Here is a 22,832-nt window from a genome sequence, read left to right as displayed (position 1 = left end):
CCGCTCCATCCTTCCCTCACTCGTGAACAGGACCCCAAGATACTTAAACTCCTACACTTGGGGCAGGAACTCTCCACCAACCTGAAGAGGGCAAGCCACCCTTTTCCAGCTGAGAACCATTGCCTCGGACTTGGAGGTGCTGATTCTCATCCCCGCCGCTTCACACTCGGCTGCAAACCGTCCCAGTGCATGCTGAAGGTCCTGATTTGAAGAAGCCAATAGGACAACATCATCTGCAAAAAGCAGAGACGAAATCCTGTGGTCCCCAAACCTGACTCCCTCCGGCCCCCGACTGCGCCTAGAAATCCTGTCCATATAAATAATGAACAGGACCGGTGACAAAGGGCAGCCCTGCCGGAGTCCAACATGCACCGGGAACAAGTCTGACTTACACCTGGCAATGCGAACCAAACTCCTGCTCCGGTCATATAGGGACCGGACAGCCCTTAACAGAGGGCCCCGGACCCCAAACACATGTGAACTGGTTGGGCAAACTCTCATGAACCCTCCAGCAACCTGGCGAGGGTATAGAGATGGTCCAGTGTTCCACGACCGGGACGAAACCCGCATTGTTCCTCCTGAATCCGAGGTTCGACTATCGGCCGAATTCTCCTCTCCAGTACCCTGGCATAGACTTTTCCGGGGAGGCTGAGGAGTGTGATCCCCCTGTAGTTGGAACACACCCTCCGGTCCCCCTTCTTAAACAGAGGGACCACCACCCCAGTCTGCCAGTCCAGAGGCACTGTCCCCAACCGCCACGCGATGTTGCAGAGGCGTGTCAGCCAAGACAGCCCCATAACATCCAGAGACTTAAGGTACTCAGGGCGGATCTCATCCACCCCCGGTGCCTTGCCACTGAGGAGCTTCTCAACTACCTCAGTGACCTCAGCTTGGGGGATCGACGAGTCCACTACCGAGCCCTCCGCCTCTGCTTTCTCAATGGAAGACATGTTGGTGGGGTTGAGGAGATCCTCGAAGTACTCCTTCCACCGTCTCAGGATGTCACCAGTCGAAGTCAGCAGATTCCCACTCCCACTGTAAACAGTGTGAGCAGGGCACTGCTTCCCCCTCCTGAGACGCCGGACGGTTTGCCAGAATTTCTTCGAGGCCAACAGATAGTCCTTCTCCATGGCCTCACCGAACTCCTCCCAGACCCGAGTTTTTGCCTCTGCAACCACCCGGGCTGAAGCTCGCTTGGCCCTCCGGTAACTATCAGCTGCCTCCGGAGTCCCCCGAGCCAACCAGGCTCGATAGGACTCCTTCTTCAGCTTGACGGCATCCCTTACTTCCGGGGTCCACCACCGGGTTCGAGGATTGCCGCCACGACGGGCACCGGAGACCTTACGGCCACAGCTCCGTGCAGCTGCATCAACAATGGAGGTGGAGAACATGGTCCACTCGGACTCAATGTCTCCAACCTCCCTCGGGATCTGGTTGAAGCTCTGCCGGAGGTGAGAGTTGAAGATCTCTCTGACAGGAGACTCTGCCAAACGTTCCCAACGGACCCTCACAGTACGTTTGGGTCTGCCAAGTCTGTCCAACTTCCTCCCCTGCCATCGGACCCAACTCACCACCAGGTGGTGATCAGTTGACAGCTCCGCCCCTCTCTTTACCCGAGTGTCCAAGACATACAGCCGGAGGTCAGATGAAACAACCACAAAGTCGATCATCGACTTCCGACCTAGGGTGTCCTGGTGCCATGTGTACTGATGGACACCCTTATGCTTGAACATGGTGTTTGTTATGGACAAACTGTGACTAGCACAGAGGTCCAATAACAGAACACCACTCGGGTTCAGTTCGGGGGGGCCGTTCCTCCCAATCACGCCCCTCCAGGTGTCACTGTCGCTGCCCACGTGAGCGTTGAAGTCCCCCAGTACAACGACGGAGTCCCCAGTCTGGGCACTTTCTAGCACCCCTCCCAGAGACACCAAGAAGGTCGGGTACTCTACACTGCCATTTGGCCCATAAGCACAAATAACAGTGAGAGACCTCTCCCCGACCCGAAGGCGCAGGGAAACGACCCTCTCGTTCACCGGGGTGAACTCCAACACATGGCTGCTGAGCTGGGGGGGCTATGAGCAAGCCCACACCAGCCTGCCGCCTCTCACCGCGGGCAACTCCAGAATAGTAGAGAGTCCAGCCTCTCTCGAGGAGTTGGGTTCCAGAGCCCAAGCTGTGCGTGGAGGCGAGCCCAACTATCTCTAGTCGGTATCTCTCAACCTCCCGCACCAGCTCAGGCTCCTTCCCCCCCAGCGAGGTGACATTCCATGTCCCTAGAGTCAGATTCCGTATCCGGAGATTGGGTCGCCGAGGCTCCCGCCTTCAACTGACACCCAATCCACATTGCACCAGCCCCTTACGGTTTCTCCTGCAGGTGGTGGGCCCACAGGAGATCGGCCCCACGTCGCTCCCGTGGGGTAAGACCCGGCCACCAGGCGCTCGCATGCGAGCCCCAACCCCGGGCCTGGCTCCAGGGTGTGGCCCCGGTTGCGCCATACCGGGCGACGTCACGGACCTTGTTATAATTTTCTTCATAAAGGGTTTTTGAACCACTCTTTGTCTGGCCTGTCACCTAGGACCTGTTTGCCTTGGGAGACCCTACCAGGGGCAGAAAGCCCCAGACAACATAGCTCCTAGGATCATTCAGGCACGCAAACCCCTCCACCACAATAAGGTGGCGGTTCAAGGAGGGGGTTACAAAAACAATTCAACGTAATAAATAGTTCTTGTCATGCACATGGAACAGGTCAGATCCAAATGCTGTTTTTTTAGGCAATATCCAAAACAGGCAAGGGTCAAACATCAGGTAAACACCAATATCAAAAGGAAATCCAAAAACAGTAGCCAATAATCCGGGGATAGGTCAGGGCAGGTAGCAAACATTCATAAACATGATAAACAAGCAGGGTCAAAACAAGGCAATTGACGGAACAGAATAATACGCTCAGAATGCAGACAGTGCTAACAATACTTTGCGCCATCAGAAAGTTCTGAATGAGCTTAAATAGACCAGGTGATTACAAACAGGAAACAGGTGTGCTGTTATTGTTGCAATGAATTGTGGGAAATAGAGTCCTGATGAAGTGCAGCAAATCCTCTGCAGGCCAGCAAAAAGGGTCACCATGGCTCTCATAACAGAGCATACCATAGTGCCATAGCAAATACAGGAAGCCTGGAACCGAGAAAACATACCTCTGTAGCCCTGTGGATCATTAAACTTGACATAACATGCAGTAGTCTATACATGAAGTGACTAGTGCGTGAATGAGAACTGCAGTATTATTATTAGAAAGAAAGGGACAGAGACGATTAATGTTGCACAAATGGAGGTATGCAATCTGTGTCCTATTATTAATTTGAGCTTTAAAAGATAGTGTGCTATCCAAGATGACACCCAAACTTTTAACCTGAGAGGAAGGACAGATTGCAGTTTTGTCGGTATGTAAAGAGAAAGTTAGATTTGGACACAACAGATCTAGTGCCAACAAGCAGAGCCTCAGTTTTATTGCCATTTACCTTCAAAAAGTTCGCTGAGAGCCAGTCTTTAATTTCAGCTAAACAGCTTGACAAAGATGGCATGAGGAAAAGTACCAGTGGGTTTGGCAGACAGGTAGAGTTGGGTGTCATCCGCATAGCAGTGAAAATTAGTACCATTTCCTTAAGATATCACCAAGAGGAAGCATATATATAATGAAAAGAAGTGGGCCCAAGACAGAACCCAGGGGAACACCAGTGGTGACTGTAGATGTTCTTGAACTAAAACCTTTTAATTGAATATGCTGACTGCACCCAGATAGATATGACCTAAACCAGGGGTCGGCAACCCTAGGCTCCGGAGCTGCAAGTAGCTCTTTCATCCCTCTGCTGCGGCTCCCTGTAGATTTGGACAATAAAAATTAAGTTTAAATGTATTTTATTTTAGTTAGTTTTTTTTAATGTAATTCTAAGATTATGATGCTCTTGTATCATTAAAATAAACCGTTTTTAGTTTTTTTTGTTGCTCAAAATACGCGTCATAACCGCCGACTTGCGAAATCCAACACACAGAAGCAGACGCATTTCTGGTTTGCTGCAGCCGGCAAGTTAAAATTATGGTGTCACGCATTGAGAGTGACAGTCACGCATTTGGGTCTTTTCTTACGCTCTCACGCCACACATCGTATTTCTCATGCGGAAAAACTGACTATTTATCATATATTTAATAAGCCGCAGCACCCAAAATGTATCATTCCACACCGCTGTTTCTATGGAACCGGGCAGGAATCAAGCGCATCTCAGTTCTTAGTCGAGCCTGACACTTATCAGCCAATCAAAAAAGGGGCTACACAATAGCCAATAAGAAAATAGCACATTCTGGGAAAGATTTAACGCAACAACCAATGAAAAAAATTGGGGTTGCGAAGGGGTTGGATACGTCACGCTTACCTGTCTTCAAAACTTGAGAGCCCTGCCATGAATACGAAGAGGACTCAATTAGACATTGAACACTTTTTTTCGATCAATTTTCATTGAACATAAGGTTGCCGACCCCTGCCCTAAACCAAGACAGAACAGTGCCAGTAATACCAATGGAAACTAATCTTTCAAGAAGCATGTTATGTGAGATAGAATCAAAGGCAGCGCTCAAGTCTAGAAGGACAAGTATAGTTAAAAGCCCCGAGTCAGCTGCCAACAGTAGATCATTGGTTATTCTGACAAGAGCAGTCTCAGTGCTGTGCTCAGAATGTGGTTTCATACAAGTTATTATTGGACAGATTTTCATGAATTTGAGTTGCAATACACTTTTCAGCTACCTTAGAGATAAATGGTACATTTGAAATAGGATGAAAATTTTCAAAATTGAATTGATATCCCCTGGTTCATTAAGTATGGGTGTGATAATAGATTTAAGCGATGGGGGTACAAAACCAGAACCAAGTGAAGCATGAACAATTTTGGTAATCAACGGCAAAAGGCCCGGTAAATAAGCTTTTACTAAAAGGAGTTGGTAGAGGATCTAACTAACAAATCGAAGATTTAGATTTACCCATCAGACCTACTGTCTGAGATAGCTGATAGTGTAAAATTGGAGAAAGAGAGGGTGGGGAGGTGTGTGAGTGATATACTGACAAGAATCATTGAGAAGGGTACCATTAGGTAATTGGCGATGTACATTCTCAACCTTAGATATAAAAAAAGTCAGAAAGTGATCACATAGGTCAGTGGAATACATATTGGATGGCAAAGAATCAGGTGGTTTCAGAATATTGTTTACCACCAAGAAAAGAGACCTAGAGTTCCCATTGCTAACTCCAATTATGTTGGAGTAGTAATCGGATTTAGCTTTAGTCAGTGCATTTTTATAATTTTGAATATGTTCAGCATACATTTCTTTATGAACAGTAAGGCCAGACCTGACGTACAGCCGCTCTAACCTACGGCCTTTAGTTTTAAGTTCACGCAGTTCAGGTGTAAACCAAGGAGCTGAATGTACAAATGAAACAGTTCGAGTTTTCACAGGTGCGAATTCATCTAAAATCATGCTCAGTCCATCATCGTAATATTTTACCAGTTCATCAACAGTAGAGAAATCAGATTTACTGGAGAAAATGGCAAGTTCATCAGCAAAAGTAGGCAAATCAATGTTCTTAATATTCCGAAATGTAATCGGAAACACAGGTTTACCTTAAAAATAGCTAGTTTGGCACAAAATGACACCAGAAAGTGATCTGACATGGATAGATCAGAGACATTACAATTAAAAGGTGTTATACCAGAGCAGCAAACGAGATCAAGAGTGTGCCCCTTAATATGAGTGGGCAGTGTGTTAGTGTTGTATACCAAAGATGATAAAAATTCGCTTTTAGATGCATTACTGACATTATCTACATGAATGTTAAACTCACCCAGAAGGATAACATTTGAGGATATGGAACATAGATAAGTCAAGAGTTCAGATACTTCAGTAAAAAGAGCATTATTGTTCTTGGGAGGGCTGATTTCATTGAAAAATCATTGATTTTTATGGCAATTGACTCAAAAGAAGAATATGTAGACAAAGTTAAATGGGATACTTTCAATTTCTTTATAAAGTATTGCTAGCCCACCTCCCCTTCCCGTTTCACAAGATTTACAAACATAGCTATATCCTTGGGGAACAGACTGGTTTAGATGGAAAAAGTCATCTGGTTTCTGCCATGTCTCAGTTAGACAGAAAAAGTCAAACTCACGGTCAGACAGTAGATCGTACACCAAGTGCCCTTTAGTGGAAATTGATCGTATATTAAGTAATCCAAAGGAAAAATTGTTTTTACCAGAATCGTTACCAACCGATCTGGCTGGATTAATTAATACACTGTGATTGACCGTCCGTGATTGACAACCCAGATGTAGTTCATCCGCACCAGTAGCTCAATGATCTTCATAGTTGAATCATGTGCCAGAAGTACTGCAAAGAACAGTCAATAACCGTCAATAGCAGTTAAATCAGCAATCGCAGAGAGCATCAACAGTCACAGGTACGCAGGTAGATCAACCAGCATACAAACCCGCCGAATCAGCATGGATACCGAAGTCAGTCTCCTTAAATCAATTTAAAAATAGTTCATAGATTTATCCATGCATTCATAAGTGCAGAACGATTATGAATCACAACGTTTTTTTTTTTAATTTCTTCCCAGAGCAGCGACAGCTAATAGCGCCAGCGTTCACCCGGAAGGACATTTGTGTGTCTGTGTGTCTTCTCCCCTCCTAGACAAGGGTTCAGGCATAGTAGCGGCCATTTTATGATCTGAAACAGGCATGTTGGTGGCCATTTTGGGAGTAGAAGCAGGCATGGCAGCAGCTATTTTAGGAGCAGAGACTGGCGTGGTGGCGGCCATTTTGGGAGTAAAGGATTTTTCCATCCGGGTTTTCCCATAAGTTCCATCGGGTTCGGCTTTCTAAATTACTGACAAAACCCCAGAAGTCCAAAATGTGTAAGCTTTGCATCTCTGCCCGAGACAAAGGCTCATCCAAACCGTCCTTTAAGTACAACTTTAATTCCAAGTTGCTGAGGTTCAAACCAGCCGCACATATCCAGAATAATTGGGTAAAACAACTCACCGCTCGTCCTTGTTGGCAGAGAGACATCAAGTCATCCAATGTGTCCCACCATTCTTCCTCAGTGGAGGTGGGCAACACTTGAACTTGTATGCCACTATATCGGTACAAATCAGGGTACGGGAACACACCAATCGGAACGGGGAGATATCACTGCTGAATCCTTAGATGAGTGGTCGATAAAGGTGCCGGAAGACTTACTGGGAATGCTGGATTTGGTTGCAGTGATGAAATAAACCACTCGATCTTGTCGGGCCAAGTATTCTGTCACACAAGTGGAACAGGTTAGATCCAAATGCTGGTTTATTAGGCAATATCCAAAACAGGCAAGGGTCAAACATCAGGTAAACAACAATATCAAAGGAAATCCAAAAACAGTAGCCAATAATCCAGGCGTAGGTCAGGGCAGGCTTCATAAACACGATAAACAAGCAGGGTCGAAACAAGGCAATAGACAGAACAGAATAATGCACACAGTGCTAACAATACTTCACGACATCAGAGAGTTCTGAGTGAGCTTAAATAGACAAGGTGATTACAAACAGGAAACAGGTGTGCCGAATCGGTGGTGCAATGAATTGTAGGAAATAGTGGGAGTCCTGATGATAAAGTGCAGCAAATCCTCTGCAGGCCAGCAGAGGGAGCCCTCATGGCTCTCATAACAGTTCTCTTGTGGTGCCGTGACCAAAGAAATAAGTTCTTATCTGTTAGTAAACCATGTTGTATTCAACTTGTCAACACTGGCTTTAGGAAAACCTTCATTATTGTAGTTTAAATGTATTTTGTTATATGCAAATAATCATAACGATTCCAAAAACAAAATGCAAATTAGTCTAAAATGTAATGTACTTTACCTGGACATCACTGGACTTGCCACCAATATCAGAACTTCAGGCCCCTTATAAGTTATTTTTATTGTGAGTTCAACACTTAATAAATAAGTTTCCTGCCATAAATAATAAAATATTCCTGTCATACTCAAACGTCTAAAATTCTGCATTCCCCATGAGAAGTGTATGATGATCTCACTGTATCTCCTTCAGCGCTAATATTTTTTAATCTTTTCCTCCCTCCTCTGGTGATTGTTTGGAACAGCAGCAAGTTACTAAACCGTGTGAAGGTGATGATGTAAAAGCAGCTTGGGTTTTTTTTTTTTTTTTGAGATCTTCATTAAAGCAGCAATGGAACAGTTTGGAGGTTACTAAGCAGGAGGGTATTATAAGAACATCCTGAGAACCAGTGACAGAGTCATGGAGCTCAAGGCTCACTGATGCAGCTACCTTCTAAGAGATGAAAACTGGATGAACTTTGGAAAGAAGATGAGTGGGCAGAGGCAGGGTTATGATCTGGGTAATGTTCTACTGGGAAACCTTGGATCCTGGGGTTCATGTGCAGGTTTGATTTGTACAACCTTCCTAAACACTGCTACAGACCAAAATCACTCCATCATTTCAACATTGGATTACTAATGTTGGAGTAATCAGTTAGAGTTACTCTGCAGTTCAGGAATTGTTTGAGGAACATGGCAAAGTTTTAAAGTGTTGAATTGGCTTCCATATCATTTTGATCAAGCATCTGTGGGATCTAGTGGGCAAAAAATTCTGATCCATGGAGATTCCACCGCTCAACTTACATGAACTTTAACATCGCGGCACTCCTCATGAGGTCTTGTGGACTTTAGACCTTGATGACTCAAAGCTGTTTTAGAGGCACGAGGACAGAATGCATAATATTATGTAGTGGTTATAATGTTACAGCTCATCAGTGTACACTATAGCTTAAAGCTTAGCAAGTTAGAGATCTTCAGTATCAAAAAGATACTTATGCAACCATGTGTTCAAAATCTTTCTCTCTCTCTCTCCTGCTCTCTCTCTCTCTCTCTCTCTCTTGCTCTCTCTCTCCCGCTCTCTCCACCCCTTTTCTCTGCCACCCAGAACCAGGAAGTCTCTCTCCCTTATTTCACAGAAAATGCTCTGAGTGACTCTCTCTCTCTCTCTCTCTCTCTCTCTCTCTCTCTCTCTCTGTGAGTTCAGAAAAATGACTGAGGCGAGTATTTCAGTAGATCATGATCAGTTCATTTGTTCAGTGTGTCTGGATCTCCTGAAGGATCCGGTGACTCTCTCCTGTGGTCACAGTTTCTGTAAGATTTGTATTAATAGTCACTGGGATAAGGAGGATCAGAAGGGCATCTACAGCTGTCCTCAGTGCAGAGACACTTTCACACCAAGGCCTGTTCTACGCAGAAACAACATGCTGGCTGAAGTGGTGGAGAAACTGAAGAAGAAGACTGAAGTCCAAGCTGCTTCTCCTGCTCACTGTTACGCTGGACCTGGAGATGTGGAGTGTGATTTCTGCACCAGGAGAAAATACAGAGCCGTCAAGTCTTGTCTGGTGTGTGTGGCTTCGTTTTGTGAAACTCATCTCAAACCTCATCTTGAAATTCCTGCTTTAAAAAAACACACATTAATGGAAGCCTCTGGAAATCTACAAGAGAAGATCTGCTCTGAACATGATGAAGTTCTGAAGATCTTCTGTCGTACTGATCAGAGATGTATTTGCTCTTTGTGCCTGTTGGATAAACATAAAGGACACGACGTTGCATCAGTTACAGCAGGAAGAGCTGAGAAACAGGTGAGAACTCATCCGAGTGATATTTCTCATTTAGATTCAGCAGCTTTGGTTCAATTCAATTCAAATTTATTTGTATAGAGCTTTTAACAATGGACGTTGTCTCATAGCAGCTTCACAGAACATTAGAAACATAATACAAAAAGTTTAATATACAAAGATTAGTATTTGGTCAGTTACAAGATTAAACTTGTGATTGAAGAGTTAAGTAAAATAAATGTATTCAGTAAACATATCTTTACTCAGCGTTCGTCATAAACAGATCAGATGAGTGAACCTTCACTCGGCCAACAGACATTTTACAGCTTAAACTAATCTGAACAAGACAGTAGTGAACTTTAACCCTTTAACTGTCAATAATATTTCTCTGCACATTATTTATAACATCATATGTGTCCTCAGAGTGAGTTAAAGGAGCAGCAGATGAAGTTCCAGCAGAGACACCAGGAGAAGCAGAAGAAGGTGCAGGAGCTGAAACAGGCTGTGGACACTATAAAGGTGAGCAGTGAGCAGAGACAGAGCTGCTCCTAGAAACACACACAACATGGACAACATGGAGACATTTAGAGTCCCAGTAAGAGAGAGAATGAGAGATGAGCTTTAAATGGACCTTCATGTGTTGTGTGTCTCCTAACAGCTCAGTGCACAGACAGCAGTGGAGGACAATGAGATCATCTTTACTGAGATGATCAGCTCCATGGAGAAAAAGCGCTCGGAGGTGACGGAGATGATCAGAGCTCAGGAGAAGGCTGAACTGAGTCGAACTGAACGACTCCTGGAGCAACTGGAGCAGGAGATTGATGATCTTCAGAGGAGACTCACTGAGATGGAGAAGCTTTCACACACACACGATCACATCCATTTCCTCCAGGTAACACACGCTGTATGATCTACAGAGTCAGATGTTCCTCACACTCTCTAAAACACCTCTCATTAAAGCAGCAATAAATGTCCCTGTCTGACATCACAAGTGTGTCTTTCATCTCATTTCTTCTCTGTAGGCTTTAGCTTCTGGACCTCAGTCTCCTCTATTAAACAAACCAGAATTTGACACGTCCAGCATCAGTGTCCCTCAACATCTGTCATTTGATGGAGTGAGGAATTCTCTCTCAGAACTGAAGAAGAGACTGGAGGAATTCTGTGAAGAGGAATTAAACAAAATCCCTCCACATGGTAAGAGGAGCTGCTCCTGCTGGAGATACACAATGATGGACGTCTTTACTCGCTCCCTGAAGTGTTATTTCTTAGCGATGCTCCTGCTTACTTTTCTGCTCCAGTTTGCTCACCTGACACTTAGAAGTAAAATACCGATTTTAAATGAATAAACTGACTTCATCACTTTCAACTGTTTCCATCTTTTACACAACCTGATTTTTTTCTTCAATTTTCTCTCCACAGCTGCAGCAGTTCAGATCATTTCACCACCAGATCCACAGAACAGAGAAGAGTTTCTGAAATGTATAACACACATATACACACACACACACACACACACACACACACACACACACACACACACACACACACACACAATTCATATGAATATACAGTATTCTGTGAATTAAACCCAACATGTTCACATTGTTCAGTTTGTTTTTCCCTTTTATTTTAGATTTCTGTTCTCTGACTCTGGATTACAACACGTCACATTATAACCTCATTCTGTCTGAGAAGAACAGAGTGGTGACAGTCAGTAAGAGAAAACAGCAGTACTCTGATCATCCAGAGAGATTTGACACCTGGTGGCAGGTGTTGTGTAAGGAGAGTGTGTGTGGACGCAGTTACTGGGAGGTGGAGTGGAGCGGTGATTATGGTGTATCCATATCAGTCTCATATAAAGACATCAGGAGGAAAGGTGATGGTACTGAGTGTGTGTTTGGACGCAACAAACAGTCATGGAGTCTGCGTTGTTCTTCTAGATCTCTCTCTTTCTATCATGACAACATTATGACTGATGTCAGAGGTCCATCATCCTCCAGAATAGGAGTGTATGTGGATCACAGGGCAGGAACTCTGTCCTTCTACAACGTCTCTCACACCATGAAGCTCCTCCACAGATTCCTCACCACATTCACTCAGCCTCTATATGCTGGGTTTACACTTAGTCTCCTGTCAAAAGTGAGGTTGTGTGATCCACAATAACATGTATCTGGTGTTTTATGGTCAGTAACAAGTACAAATTGAATCATTAATGATCTTATAGACAAAGGGTTTCATTTCAGCAGGATTACTCATTATAGTGTCATTAAAGAGGTCGTTCCTGAGAAACAAAACACTTGTGAAATGTAACACAAACACAGAATATTCATTCTTTGTAACATGGTAATCATTTTTATTTTAATCCAGAAGTGAGGTTTGTAGGTTTAAGGGGTGTGTCTGTGTTCAGAATAAACCAATCACATTCACTCTTATGTACAAAGATCATTCATACATCTGCACCAATGATATGATTCTGATGAACTCCAAATAAAGAAGCTTTTGTAGGACTTTCTTTAAATCGTGTATTCATTCGATGGTATATTTACATGTATAATCTCCTGACACAAATATGAGGGGAGAGAGAGAGAGAGAGAGAGAGAGAGAGAGAGAGAGAGAGAGAGAGAGAGAGAGAGAGAGAGAGAGAGGAAACACCACTAGGAAACAACACCAGGAAATTCCACCACCTCATTGCCAGAACAGAAAAGAGTCTTGTAGTATACTTACCCCTTACCCTGAGAAATAGTGAGACCAGTGGAGCAGTGCTGGTAGCTCTCAGTGTGAGGAGTGCTGAGAGCTTTGAGGTAAGAGGGAGCTGGTCTATTTTTGGCTTTGTGGGTAAGCATCAGTGTTTTGAATCTGATGCGTGCAGCTACTGGAAGCCAGTGGAGGGATCTCAGCAGGGTGGTATGTGAGAATTTTGCAGGTTGAAAATAATCTGTGAAGCTGCATTTTGGATCATTTGCAGAGGATGAATTTTAATACCACAGCACATCACCATGGATCATGCCATCCTCATCTCTCGTCTTCAACATGTTGTTGGTCTGCAGGGTGCGGTGCTAAATTAGTTCTCATCATATATCACTAACAGAACTTTTTCAGCAATGCTTAATGATTATTCTTCCTCTGTTGTTCCTCTGTCATCTGGTGTGCCTCAAGGATCTATTCTTGGTCCTATTCTGTTCTCACTCTATATGCTGCCACTTGGTCAACTCATCTCCAATCACAATGTTCAATTTCATTTCTATGCTGATGACCTCCAAATCTATCTTACTGTGATTCTGAGTAATCGTTCTGCATTGGACCCGCTCCATAATTGCCTTCCAGATTTCAAACAGTGGCTTTCCCAGAACTTCCTTCATCTGAATGAAGAAAAGACTGAATACATCCTGTTTAGCCCGGATTCACCCAGCAGTTCCCTTAGTTTTGGTCCTCTAACACCTCAGTTTGCACCTACTGTGCGTAACCTGGGTGTTATTTTTGACAAAAGTACAGTATGCAATTTGATAAACAGATCAGTGCAGTAGTGAAGGCGAACTTTTACCAGCTAAGACTACTCAGTAAGGTCAAATCATTCTTGTCCCAAGCTGACCTTGAAAAAGATATACATGCCTTCATTAGCTCGAGGATTGACTACTGTAATGATCTCTACTAGGGGTGTGCAAAGCAGCCGGTATTTGTATCTGTATTTGTATTTGTTGAGGGGGAAAAGTATTTGTATATGTATTTGTATTCAAATAAAATTCAAAATAGGTGTAAAAATCCAGGTTTTTTTTTTGCTTTATACTTCTAATTTGCATCATAGTGTAAGTATTCCTTAATTTTATTCATTATAATAATTACGGATATGCAATATTGGTTGATGTTTTTGAACATGTAACAAGGAACGTCATTGAAAAGAAAATAACATAACAGCCATTACCTCATCCATGGTTAAACCAACAACTAATAAAATACCATTGTGAACATTATGAACCCCACCACCACCCATCCTTGTTGGAGGACGCTGAACAGACAAGATAAAAACAAATAATACTTCAAAGAACTGTTCTTCTGAAAGAACTTCTTTCTAATGCACAGAATTCCAAGAACTAAACTTTATCAACCCCTGACTAGGAGATCTGGCAGAACAAAAGTTGTATTCTATATAATACTAAAAGATACAGCAATGCTATTGTCAACTGTCTGCCAAAAAACAGACACAAAGGTTTTTTTTTTGTTTGTTTTTAATCCTTTTTATTATTATTATTATTATTATTATTATTATTATTATTATTATTATTATGTTTTTAATTAATTTATTTTTTATGTTTTTATTTTAACCATAACTTAACCATATTTCACTTGGAACAACATATCTTCTGCCAACATACTGTCAGTTAAATTTCTCCATGTTGTATTTTGTGAACACAAGCTCCTTCACATGTGAGGGGAGCAGTCTGGAACGATGTGGGGACACAATATCTCCTGCTTTGCTAAAGATCCTCTCAGAGGACACACTTGTTGGGGGACATGTGAGATATTTCATTGCCACATGAGCCAGGGCTGGCTGTGGCTGCATCATTTTTGACCAGAAGGTCACTGCAGGATCTGAGGTCAGTGATTCAGTGCTGTCCTCAGCTAAGTAGCTCTCAACTATCTTGAGGGAGGTCATAGCACCAGATGAGGCAGATTTGGCTTTTGGTTTAACAAGATTGTGCATTGTGCCATAAAAGAGGCTTTTTTGCCCACTGGTCTCACTGTCAACTGCTTCAGGTACCCCAGAAACATCATAATTAATGACATGGGCAAGCTCTTAAATCGGGGATCCAGTAGGGTGGCGTTAAAGTAATTTAGATTACATTTACAGCGACGTACATAAGTGCTTAAATCTCTAACAGTGAATACATTAATGCTGGTTCACTAGGTTACATACTTAAGATACCATGAGTTTAAAACATTTGTTCAAAGTTACAATGAAAATGTGTCAAAGGTTTTTTTTTTTTTAATGCAAAAGATAAGGAAAGAATGCTAGTTGAAGTGTTTCCTGAATAAGTAGGTCTTCAATCGCCGCTTGAAAATAGCCAGTGACTCAGCTGTCCAGACCTCTAGGGGAAGTTCATTCCACCACCTTGGTGCCAGAACAGAGAATAGTCTAGTAGTATACTAGATGGTGGAACCAGACGAGATGGTGGAACCAGTCGAGCAGTGCTGGTAGATCGGAGGTTGCAGGGTGTAGTGCGAGGAATGATTAGGGTTTGAGGTAAGAGAAAGCTGGTCCATTTTTGGCTTTGTAGGCCAGCATCAGTGTTTTGAATCGGATGCGTGCAGCTAACGGAAGCCAGTGGAGGGATCGCAGCAGTGGGGTGGTATGCGAGAACTTTGGCGGGTTGAAAACAAGCCGAGCAGCTGCATTTTGGATCATTTGCAGAGGACGGATTGCGTTCATAGGTAGGCCTGCCAGCAGTGAATTGCAGTAATCCAGTCTAGAAATGACAAGAGACTGAACAAGTACATGAGCAGCCTGTGTGGACAAAAATGGGCGAATCCTTCTAATGTTGTAGAGAAGTAACCGATATGAGCGAGTCACATTAGCAACATGAGAGAAAAAGGACAGTTGATTGTCCATGGTTACCCCAAGGTTGCGAGTTGTGGCTGAAGGGGAGATCAGATCGTTGTGCAAGGATATAGCAAGATCATGACCTAGGGATGAATCACCTGGGATGAACAGCAGTTCAGTTTTGCTAGGATTGAGCTTTAACTGATGAGCAATCATCCATGATGAAATTTCTGCCAGTAATGCTGAGATCGGGTCAGAAGCTGTGGCATCTGAGGGTGGGAAAGAGAAGATAAATTGTGTATCATCAGCATAGCAGTGGTAAGAGAACCCATGTGAGGAAATAATCTCACCAAGAGAGTGAGTACACAGGGAGAAAAGAAGAGGACCAAGTACTGAGCCCTGTCGGATGCCAGTGGAGAGTCTGCATGGAGCAGATGTCACTCCCCTCCATGTTACCTGATATGAGCGTCCTTCCAGGTAGGAAGCAAACCATTCCCACACTGATCTGCAAATCACAAGACTCCTGAGGGTGGACAAGAGAGTCTTGTGGTTGTCCGTATCAAATGCTGCTGAAAGGTCAAGGATGAGGACAGATGACAGTTTGGCTGATCAAGCAACATGTAGTTTCGCAGAGACATCCAAAAGGGCTGTCTCTGTGGAATGAGCTGCTTTAAACCCAGACTGGTTGGGATCTTGGTGGTTGTTCTGTGAGAGATAGAAAGACAATTGGTTATAGACAATGCATTCATGATTTTTAGAAAGAAACGAGAAAAGTAATACCGGTCTGTATTTACTGATATTTGATGGATCCAGTGCAGGTTTCTTAAGGATGGGAATAGCCCTTGCTCTCTTGAAGGTAGTTGATACATGACCAGTTGTTATGACTTCATTGATGATACTAGAGATGAAGGGCAGAAGTTTTTTCAAGATAGTCTGCAGCAAAGTGGAAGTGAATTCAATGGGAAGATAGTAGGATTGCAAGACAGTCGGGGGGTTGAGTCGGGGGGTTGAGTAGAGAAGAGACTGATGTTGTGGAGCATTCCAGTGGTCTTATGCCAAAGCTTCAAGCTTTTCCTTGTAAAAGGAATAGTTTTGGCATAAGTCACATCTGAGAAGAACTTGGTCAGGAGTGTATGGTAAGAGTCAAGGTCTGCATCAAGTTGTGATTTCTTCCACTTCCTCTCAGATGATCTTAGCTATCTTCGATTGTTACGCAACATATCTGAAAGCCAAGAAGCAGAACAAGACGTTTTCTTGGGTTTATTGGACAAAGGGCAGAGAAAGTCCATGGTTCAGGAAAGAGAGGATAGGAAAGTGTCTGTGGGTGAGTTCAAGGGTAGTGAGGAAAAGGATTCAGAATCAGGAAGAGAAGATAGAGTGCCAGAAGCTACAGAAGAAGGGGTGACAGAGTGGAGTTTGCAGTGGGGAAGAAAGAGGGAGTGAGAGTTAGTTTTAGGTAGGATAGGGAGAGTCATGGTGAAGGATACCAGGTGATGATGGGAGATGTGTAGTGGGGTAGCAGTCATGTCTGTAGCTGGAGAAGGATGGGTGAAAACCAGGTCCAGGACATTGCCTCCTTTGTGTGTGGGGACATAGATGTTGAGTGTCAGAGTGAATGATTCCAGAAGAGTCAGGAGGGAAGAAGACGAAGCTTGTCAGACGAGAGGTTGAAATCGCCAAGCACTGTCAGAGGGGTGCTATTGGAAGGGAAAGCACTAAGCAGTCTGTCCATTGCTTCCAGGAAGTCTCCTAGGGGACCAGGAGGGCGGTAGATAACAATGATGAGAAGGTTGATTGGAGAGGTAAAATGAAATGGCATGGCAAAGTAACAACCTACAGTCACCTCATATGTATTAGTATGAAATTACATTTTATAATAACACTTAAAGCTACACCAGGGGCTCTGGATTAAATCTGAGATTGGATTATTGTCTGGATTATTACTGAGCATTACATGCACTCCCTGTGTGATTTGCTCCTGGTTTCTCGCTTTTCTCCAACATCATATACACAACACATCACAAACTGTCAACACTAAACTGCCCCGGGGTATGTATTTAGTGTGAACTGTGATGAAATGGAGTCCCGGGTATTCCTTCCCGTGTCCAGTGTTCCCGGGACAGACTCTGGATCCACAGCCATTGTTCTCTGGATAAAGCACCTACTGACAGGAGTGAGAATCTGCATATTTAAATCAGACAAGGACAAACAATGGTACAGTCCCAGCTATTAAAATCAAACAGTCCCTGAATGAAAGAGTATTTATTGTGCTTAATATATTAATTTCTAAATGATCCCTGTCTCAACCCATAGCCAGAACTCTGTCTCATTTACAGAAAGAGTCTCAGAACTTTGTCCTTTGTCCTGAGTTGGACTTTGTCCTTTACTCCTGTCCTCCCATAAATAAGGTTTATTTCAGAGGAGCTCACTCACCTCGGTCCTGGAGCTTCAGGCTCATCCCCGGAGCTCGCAGCAGGCGCTCACACAGGAAAGAAAGCAGCCTGGCTGTTGCTGATGTACCCGGTCAGTATCACTCCCCGTGCATCCTGTTGCCGATTCATGCTGCACCGCGCATTATTAATGCCTGCAATATAAACAAGCACAAACACCAAGAAGAATCATTCCCTAACGATTAGACTCTTCCCTAACAACGGGAACAACCGAGGAGAGAAACTCCACCTCTTCAGAGCAGGGAGGAACAAAGTCTCCTCTCCCTACGTCAACATGGGTGTAATGTTTCACTCTGGTGATCCGACTCCTTTAAACTACTCGTTTAACCTTCCTATTTTCCTTCGGACTATTTGACCCAGCTGAAAGGTTTAATGAAAGTTTAATGTGTCATAACTTGTGTTTTCTTACACATATTTGCCTGAAATATACCAGGATTGTTCCAAATTATGAACTATGAATTAATGTCTATTTTCGTTGAACTATGTGTTCAGACCAGTATATACTATGCGGATTGGATCCTCCTGGGTCATTTTGACCCGGACACAATTAGGGGGGCATTAGGTCACACTTTTGCCCTTTTCAGCACAATGAACATACATAGAGACATGAAAATGCACGCATAAAATGTCCACTAACACACACACCTAAAACACACACACACCACACACACATGCACACACAAACACACACAAACACACACACAATTGGGCATTTCATTTCATTAGGCCTCCAGAAAAAACAAAAGCTACTCAATTGTAAATATTTCACACTTGTTATATGCATTTGTCCAGCTGCGGGCAAAATCTGATCTACCAACAAGCTTCACACGCACACACACACACACACACACACACACACACACACACACACACACACACACACACACACACACACACACACATAATAAAAGTTTCCTGTCATACTCAAACATCTAAAATTCTGCATTCCCCGTGAAGTATTAGTGCTGAAGGCACTAATAATTATTTGTGCTGAAGGAGATACAGTGAGATCATACACCTCGTATGATCTCACTGTATCTCCTTAAGCACTAATAATTTTTTATCTTTTCCTCCCTCCTCTGGTGATTGTGTGGAACAGCAGCAAGGTACTAATCCGTGTGAAGGCAATGGTGTAAAAGCAGCTTGGGTTTTTTTTTTAGATCTTCATGAAAGCAGCAATGGAACAGTTTGGAGGTTACACAGCAGGAGAGGATTATAAGAACATCCAGAGAACCCGTGACAGGGTCATGGAGCTCAAGGCTCACTGATGCAGTTACCTTCTAAAAGATGAAAACTGGATAAAATTTGGAAAGAAGATGAGTGGGCAGAGGCAGGGTTATGATCTGGGTAATGTTCTACTGGGAAACCTTGGATCCTGGAGTTCATGTGGAGGTTATTTTAATTTGTACAATCTACCTAAACACTGCTACAGACCAAGGTCACTCATCCATGGAGACTCCAACTCTCAACTTACATGAACTTTAATACCACAGCACTCTTTAAGAGGTCTTGTGGAGTTTAGACCTTGATGGCTCAAAGCTGTTTTAGAGGCATGAGGAAAGAATGGATGATATTATGTGGGTGGTTATAATGTTACAGGTCATCAGTGTACAGTATTGCTTAAAGCTTAGCAAGTGATCAAAAAGATACTTATGCAACCATGTGTTCTCTCTCTCTCTCTCTCCCTCTCTCTCTCTCAACCGCTTTTCTCTGCCACCCAGGACCAGGAAGTCTCTCGCCATTATTTCACAGAAAATGAAAGCTCTGATTGACACACACACACACACACACACACACACACACACACACACACACACACACACACACTCACTCTCTCTCTCTCTCTCTCTCTCTCTCTCTCTCTCTCTCTCTCTCTCTCTCTCTCTCTCTCTCTCTCCACACCCCCTTTTTCTCTGCCACCCAGAACCAGGAAGTTTCTCTCCCTTAATAAACAGAAAATGAAATGAGTGATCTTTCGTTCTCACACTCTCTCTGTGAGTTCAGGAAAATGGCTGAGGCGAGTATTTCAGTAGATCAGCATCAGTTCAGCTGTCCAGTGTGTCTGGATCTCCTAAAGGATCCAGTAACTATCCCCTGTGGTCACAGTTTCTGTAAGGTGTGTATTAATGGCTGCTGGGATCAGGAGGATCAGAAGGACGTCTACAGCTGTCCTGAGTGCAGAGACACTTTCACTCCAAGGCCTGTTCTACGCAGAAACAACATGCTGGCTGAAGTGGTGGAGAAACTGAAGAAGAAGACTGAAGTCCAAGCTGCTTCTCCTGCTCACTGTTACCCTAGACCTGGAGATGTGGAGTGTGATTTCTGCACCGGGAGAAAACATAAAGCCGTCAAGTTCTGTGTGGTGTGTGTGGCTTCATTTTGTGAAACTCATCTCAAACCTCATCTTGAAATTCCTGCTTTGAAAAAACACACATTAATGGAAGCCTCTGGAAATCTACAAGAGAAGATCTGCTCTGAACATGATGAAGTTCTGAAGATCTTCTGTCGTACTGATCAGAGATGTATTTGCTCTTTGTGCCTGTTGGATAAACATAAAGGCCACAAAGCTGTATCAGTTACAGCAGGAACAGCTGAGAAACAGGTGAGAAAGTTTTCCACAGTTAAATAATCTTGATGATAGTTTCCTGTCTACAAACAGGTCCTTTAGTTATATGATTTTAAATAAACTATGACTTTTATTTCAATTTATGTATTAATCAGAATGATTCTGTAAAAGTTTATTAAACTGAATGTATTCTGAACAACAGAGAATTACGTTTCTATGCAGTGATGATCACAATCCAGTCAGATCAGTTATTAAAAATTCCAGTGATAGGGTGAGGCAGGTGAATACACACACACACACACACACACACACACACACACACAGATGAAATCTACAGAACAAATGGATTTGTATTAAACTGAAAGTAGTAGCTTTACTAATCAGTTTGTAACCAAACAGAATTCATCAACACTGTGCTGCCGGGTGATTAAACATTGTGCTGTAAGAACTAATAAAGTAAATTAATTAACTTCAACAAGAGTTCAAAGTAACTGATGTGTCCTCAGGGTGAGTTAAATCAGGAGCAGATGAAATTCCAGCAGAGACTCCAGGAGAAGCAGAAGAAGGTGCAGGAGCTGAAACAGACTGTGAACACTATAAAGGTGAGCAGTGAGCAGAGACAGAGCTGCTCCTAGAAACACACACAACATGGACAACATGGAGACATTTAGAGTCCCAGTAAGAGAGAGAATGAGAGATGAGCTTTAAATGGACCTTCATATGTTGTGTGTCTCCTAACAGCTCAGTGCACAGACAGCAGTGGAGGACAATGAGAGGATCTTTACTGAGCTGATCAGCTTCATGGAGAAAAAGCGCTCGGAGGTGACGGAGATGATCAGAGCTCAGGAGAAGGCTGAACTGAGTCGAGCTGAACGACTCCTGAAGCAACTGGAGCAGGAGATTGATGATCTTCAGAGGAGAGTCACTGAGATGGAGAAGCTTTCACACACACACGATCACATCCATTTCCTCCAGGTAACACACACTGTCTGATCTACAGAGTCAGCTGTTCCTCACACTCTCTAAAACACCTCTCATTAAAGCAGCAATAAATGTCCCTGTCTGACATCACAAGTGTGTCTTTCATCTCATTTCTTCTCTGTAGGCTTTAGCTTCTGGACATCAGTCTCCTCTATTAGATAGACCAGACTTGGACACGTCCAGCATCAGGGTCTCTCAACATCTGTCATTTGATGGAGTGAGGAATTTTCTCTCAGATCTGAAGAAGATACTGGAGGAATTCTGTGAGGAGGAATTCTGTGAGGAGGAATTCAACAAAATCCGTCCACATGGTAAGAGGAGCTGCTCCTGCTGGAGAAACACAATGATGGACGTCTTTTCTAGCTCTGTGAAGTGTTATTTCTTAGCGATGCTCCTGCTTACTTTTCTGCTCCAGTTTACTCACCTGACACTTTGAAGTAAAATACTGATTTCAGATGAATAAACTGACTTCATCACTTTCATCTGTTTCCATCGTTTACACAACCTGATGATCTTCATTTCCATTTTTCTCGCCACAGCTGCAGCAGTTCAGATCATTTCACCACCAGAGCCACAGAACAGAGAAGAGTTCCTGAAATGTATAACACACACACACACACACACACACATATACACACACAACACATAAATATACAGCACAGTATTTTGTGAATTAAACCCAACATGTTCACATTGTTCAGTTTGTTTTTCTCTTTTATTTTTAGATTTCTGTTCTCTGACTCTGGATCCCAACACGACACATTATAACCTCATACTGTCTGAGAAGAACAGAGCCATGACAGTCAGTATGAGACAACAGAAGTACTCTGATCATCCAGAGAGATTTGACACCTGGTGGCAGGTGTTGTGTAAGGAGAGTGTGTGTGGACGCAGTTACTGGGAGGTGGAGTGGAGCGGTGATGGTATTGTGTCCATATCAGTCTCATATAAAGACATCAGGAGGAAAGGACGGGGTGATGAGTGTCGGCTTGGACGCAACAAACAGTCCTTTAGTCTGGAATGTTCACCTTCTTCTTCTTCTCTCTTCTATCACAACAACATTATGACTGATCTCAGAGTTCCATCATCCCCCAGAATAGGAGTGTATGTGGATCACAGTGCAGGAACTCTGTCCTTCTACAGTGTCTCTCACACCATGAAGCTCCTCCACAGAGTCCACACCACATTCACTCAGCCTCTATACGCTGGGTTTACACTTAGTCTTCTGTCAAAAGCGAGGTTGTGTGATCCACAATAACATGTATCTGGTGTTTTATGGTCAGTAACAAGTACAAATTGAATGATTAATGATCTTATAGACAAAGTGTTTCATTTCAGCAGGATTACTCCTTATAGTGTCATTAAAGAGGTCGTTCCTGAGAAACAAAACACTTGTAAAATGTAACACAAACACAGAATATTCATTCTTTGTAACATGGTAATCATTTATATTTTAATCCAGAAGTGAGGTTTGTAGGTTTAAGGGGTGTGTCTGTGTTCAGAATAAACCAATCACATTCACTCTTATGTACAAAGATCATTCATACATCTGCACCAATGATATGATTCTGATGAACTCCAAATAAAGAAGCTTCTGTAAGACTTTCTT

The 22,832-nt window shown here is 43.3% G+C and overlaps 1 protein-coding gene across 1 annotated transcript; it reads left to right on the top strand.

Annotated features, from left to right (window-relative positions):
• The first annotated feature begins 9,066 nt into the window (after positions 1 to 9,066).
• Positions 9,067 to 22,607, top strand: LOC113643298. Its single transcript, XM_047817966.1, has 14 exons — positions 9,067 to 9,714; positions 10,114 to 10,209; positions 10,349 to 10,582; positions 10,713 to 10,884; positions 11,110 to 11,169; positions 11,324 to 11,850; positions 16,413 to 16,550; positions 18,837 to 18,912; positions 19,632 to 20,278; positions 20,749 to 20,844; positions 20,984 to 21,217; positions 21,348 to 21,534; positions 21,763 to 21,822; positions 21,949 to 22,607. The coding sequence occupies exons 1-14, from the start codon at positions 9,121 to 9,123 to the stop codon at positions 22,479 to 22,481; spliced, it is 3,654 nt and encodes a 1,217-aa protein (XP_047673922.1). The 5' UTR covers positions 9,067 to 9,120; the 3' UTR covers positions 22,482 to 22,607.
• The last annotated feature ends 225 nt before the right edge of the window (positions 22,608 to 22,832 follow it).

Source organism: Tachysurus fulvidraco, chromosome 9, assembly GCF_022655615.1.
Source record: "Tachysurus fulvidraco isolate hzauxx_2018 chromosome 9, HZAU_PFXX_2.0, whole genome shotgun sequence".
Taxonomy (NCBI): Eukaryota; Metazoa; Chordata; class Actinopteri; order Siluriformes; family Bagridae; genus Tachysurus; species Tachysurus fulvidraco.
This window is presented reverse-complemented; position numbering and strand designations above follow the sequence as displayed.

Coding starts and splice junctions, on each gene's coding strand:
- LOC113643298 (XM_047817966.1), top strand. CDS start 9,121: ATGACTGAGGCGAGTATTTCAGTAGATCATGATCAGTTCATTTGTTCA. Junction 11,170..11,323: donor CAGAGAAGAGTTTCTGAAAT/GTATAACACACA, acceptor CTTTTATTTTAG/ATTTCTGTTCTCTGACTCTG. Junction 20,279..20,748: donor CAGGAACAGCTGAGAAACAG/GTGAGAAAGTTT, acceptor ATGTGTCCTCAG/GGTGAGTTAAATCAGGAGCA.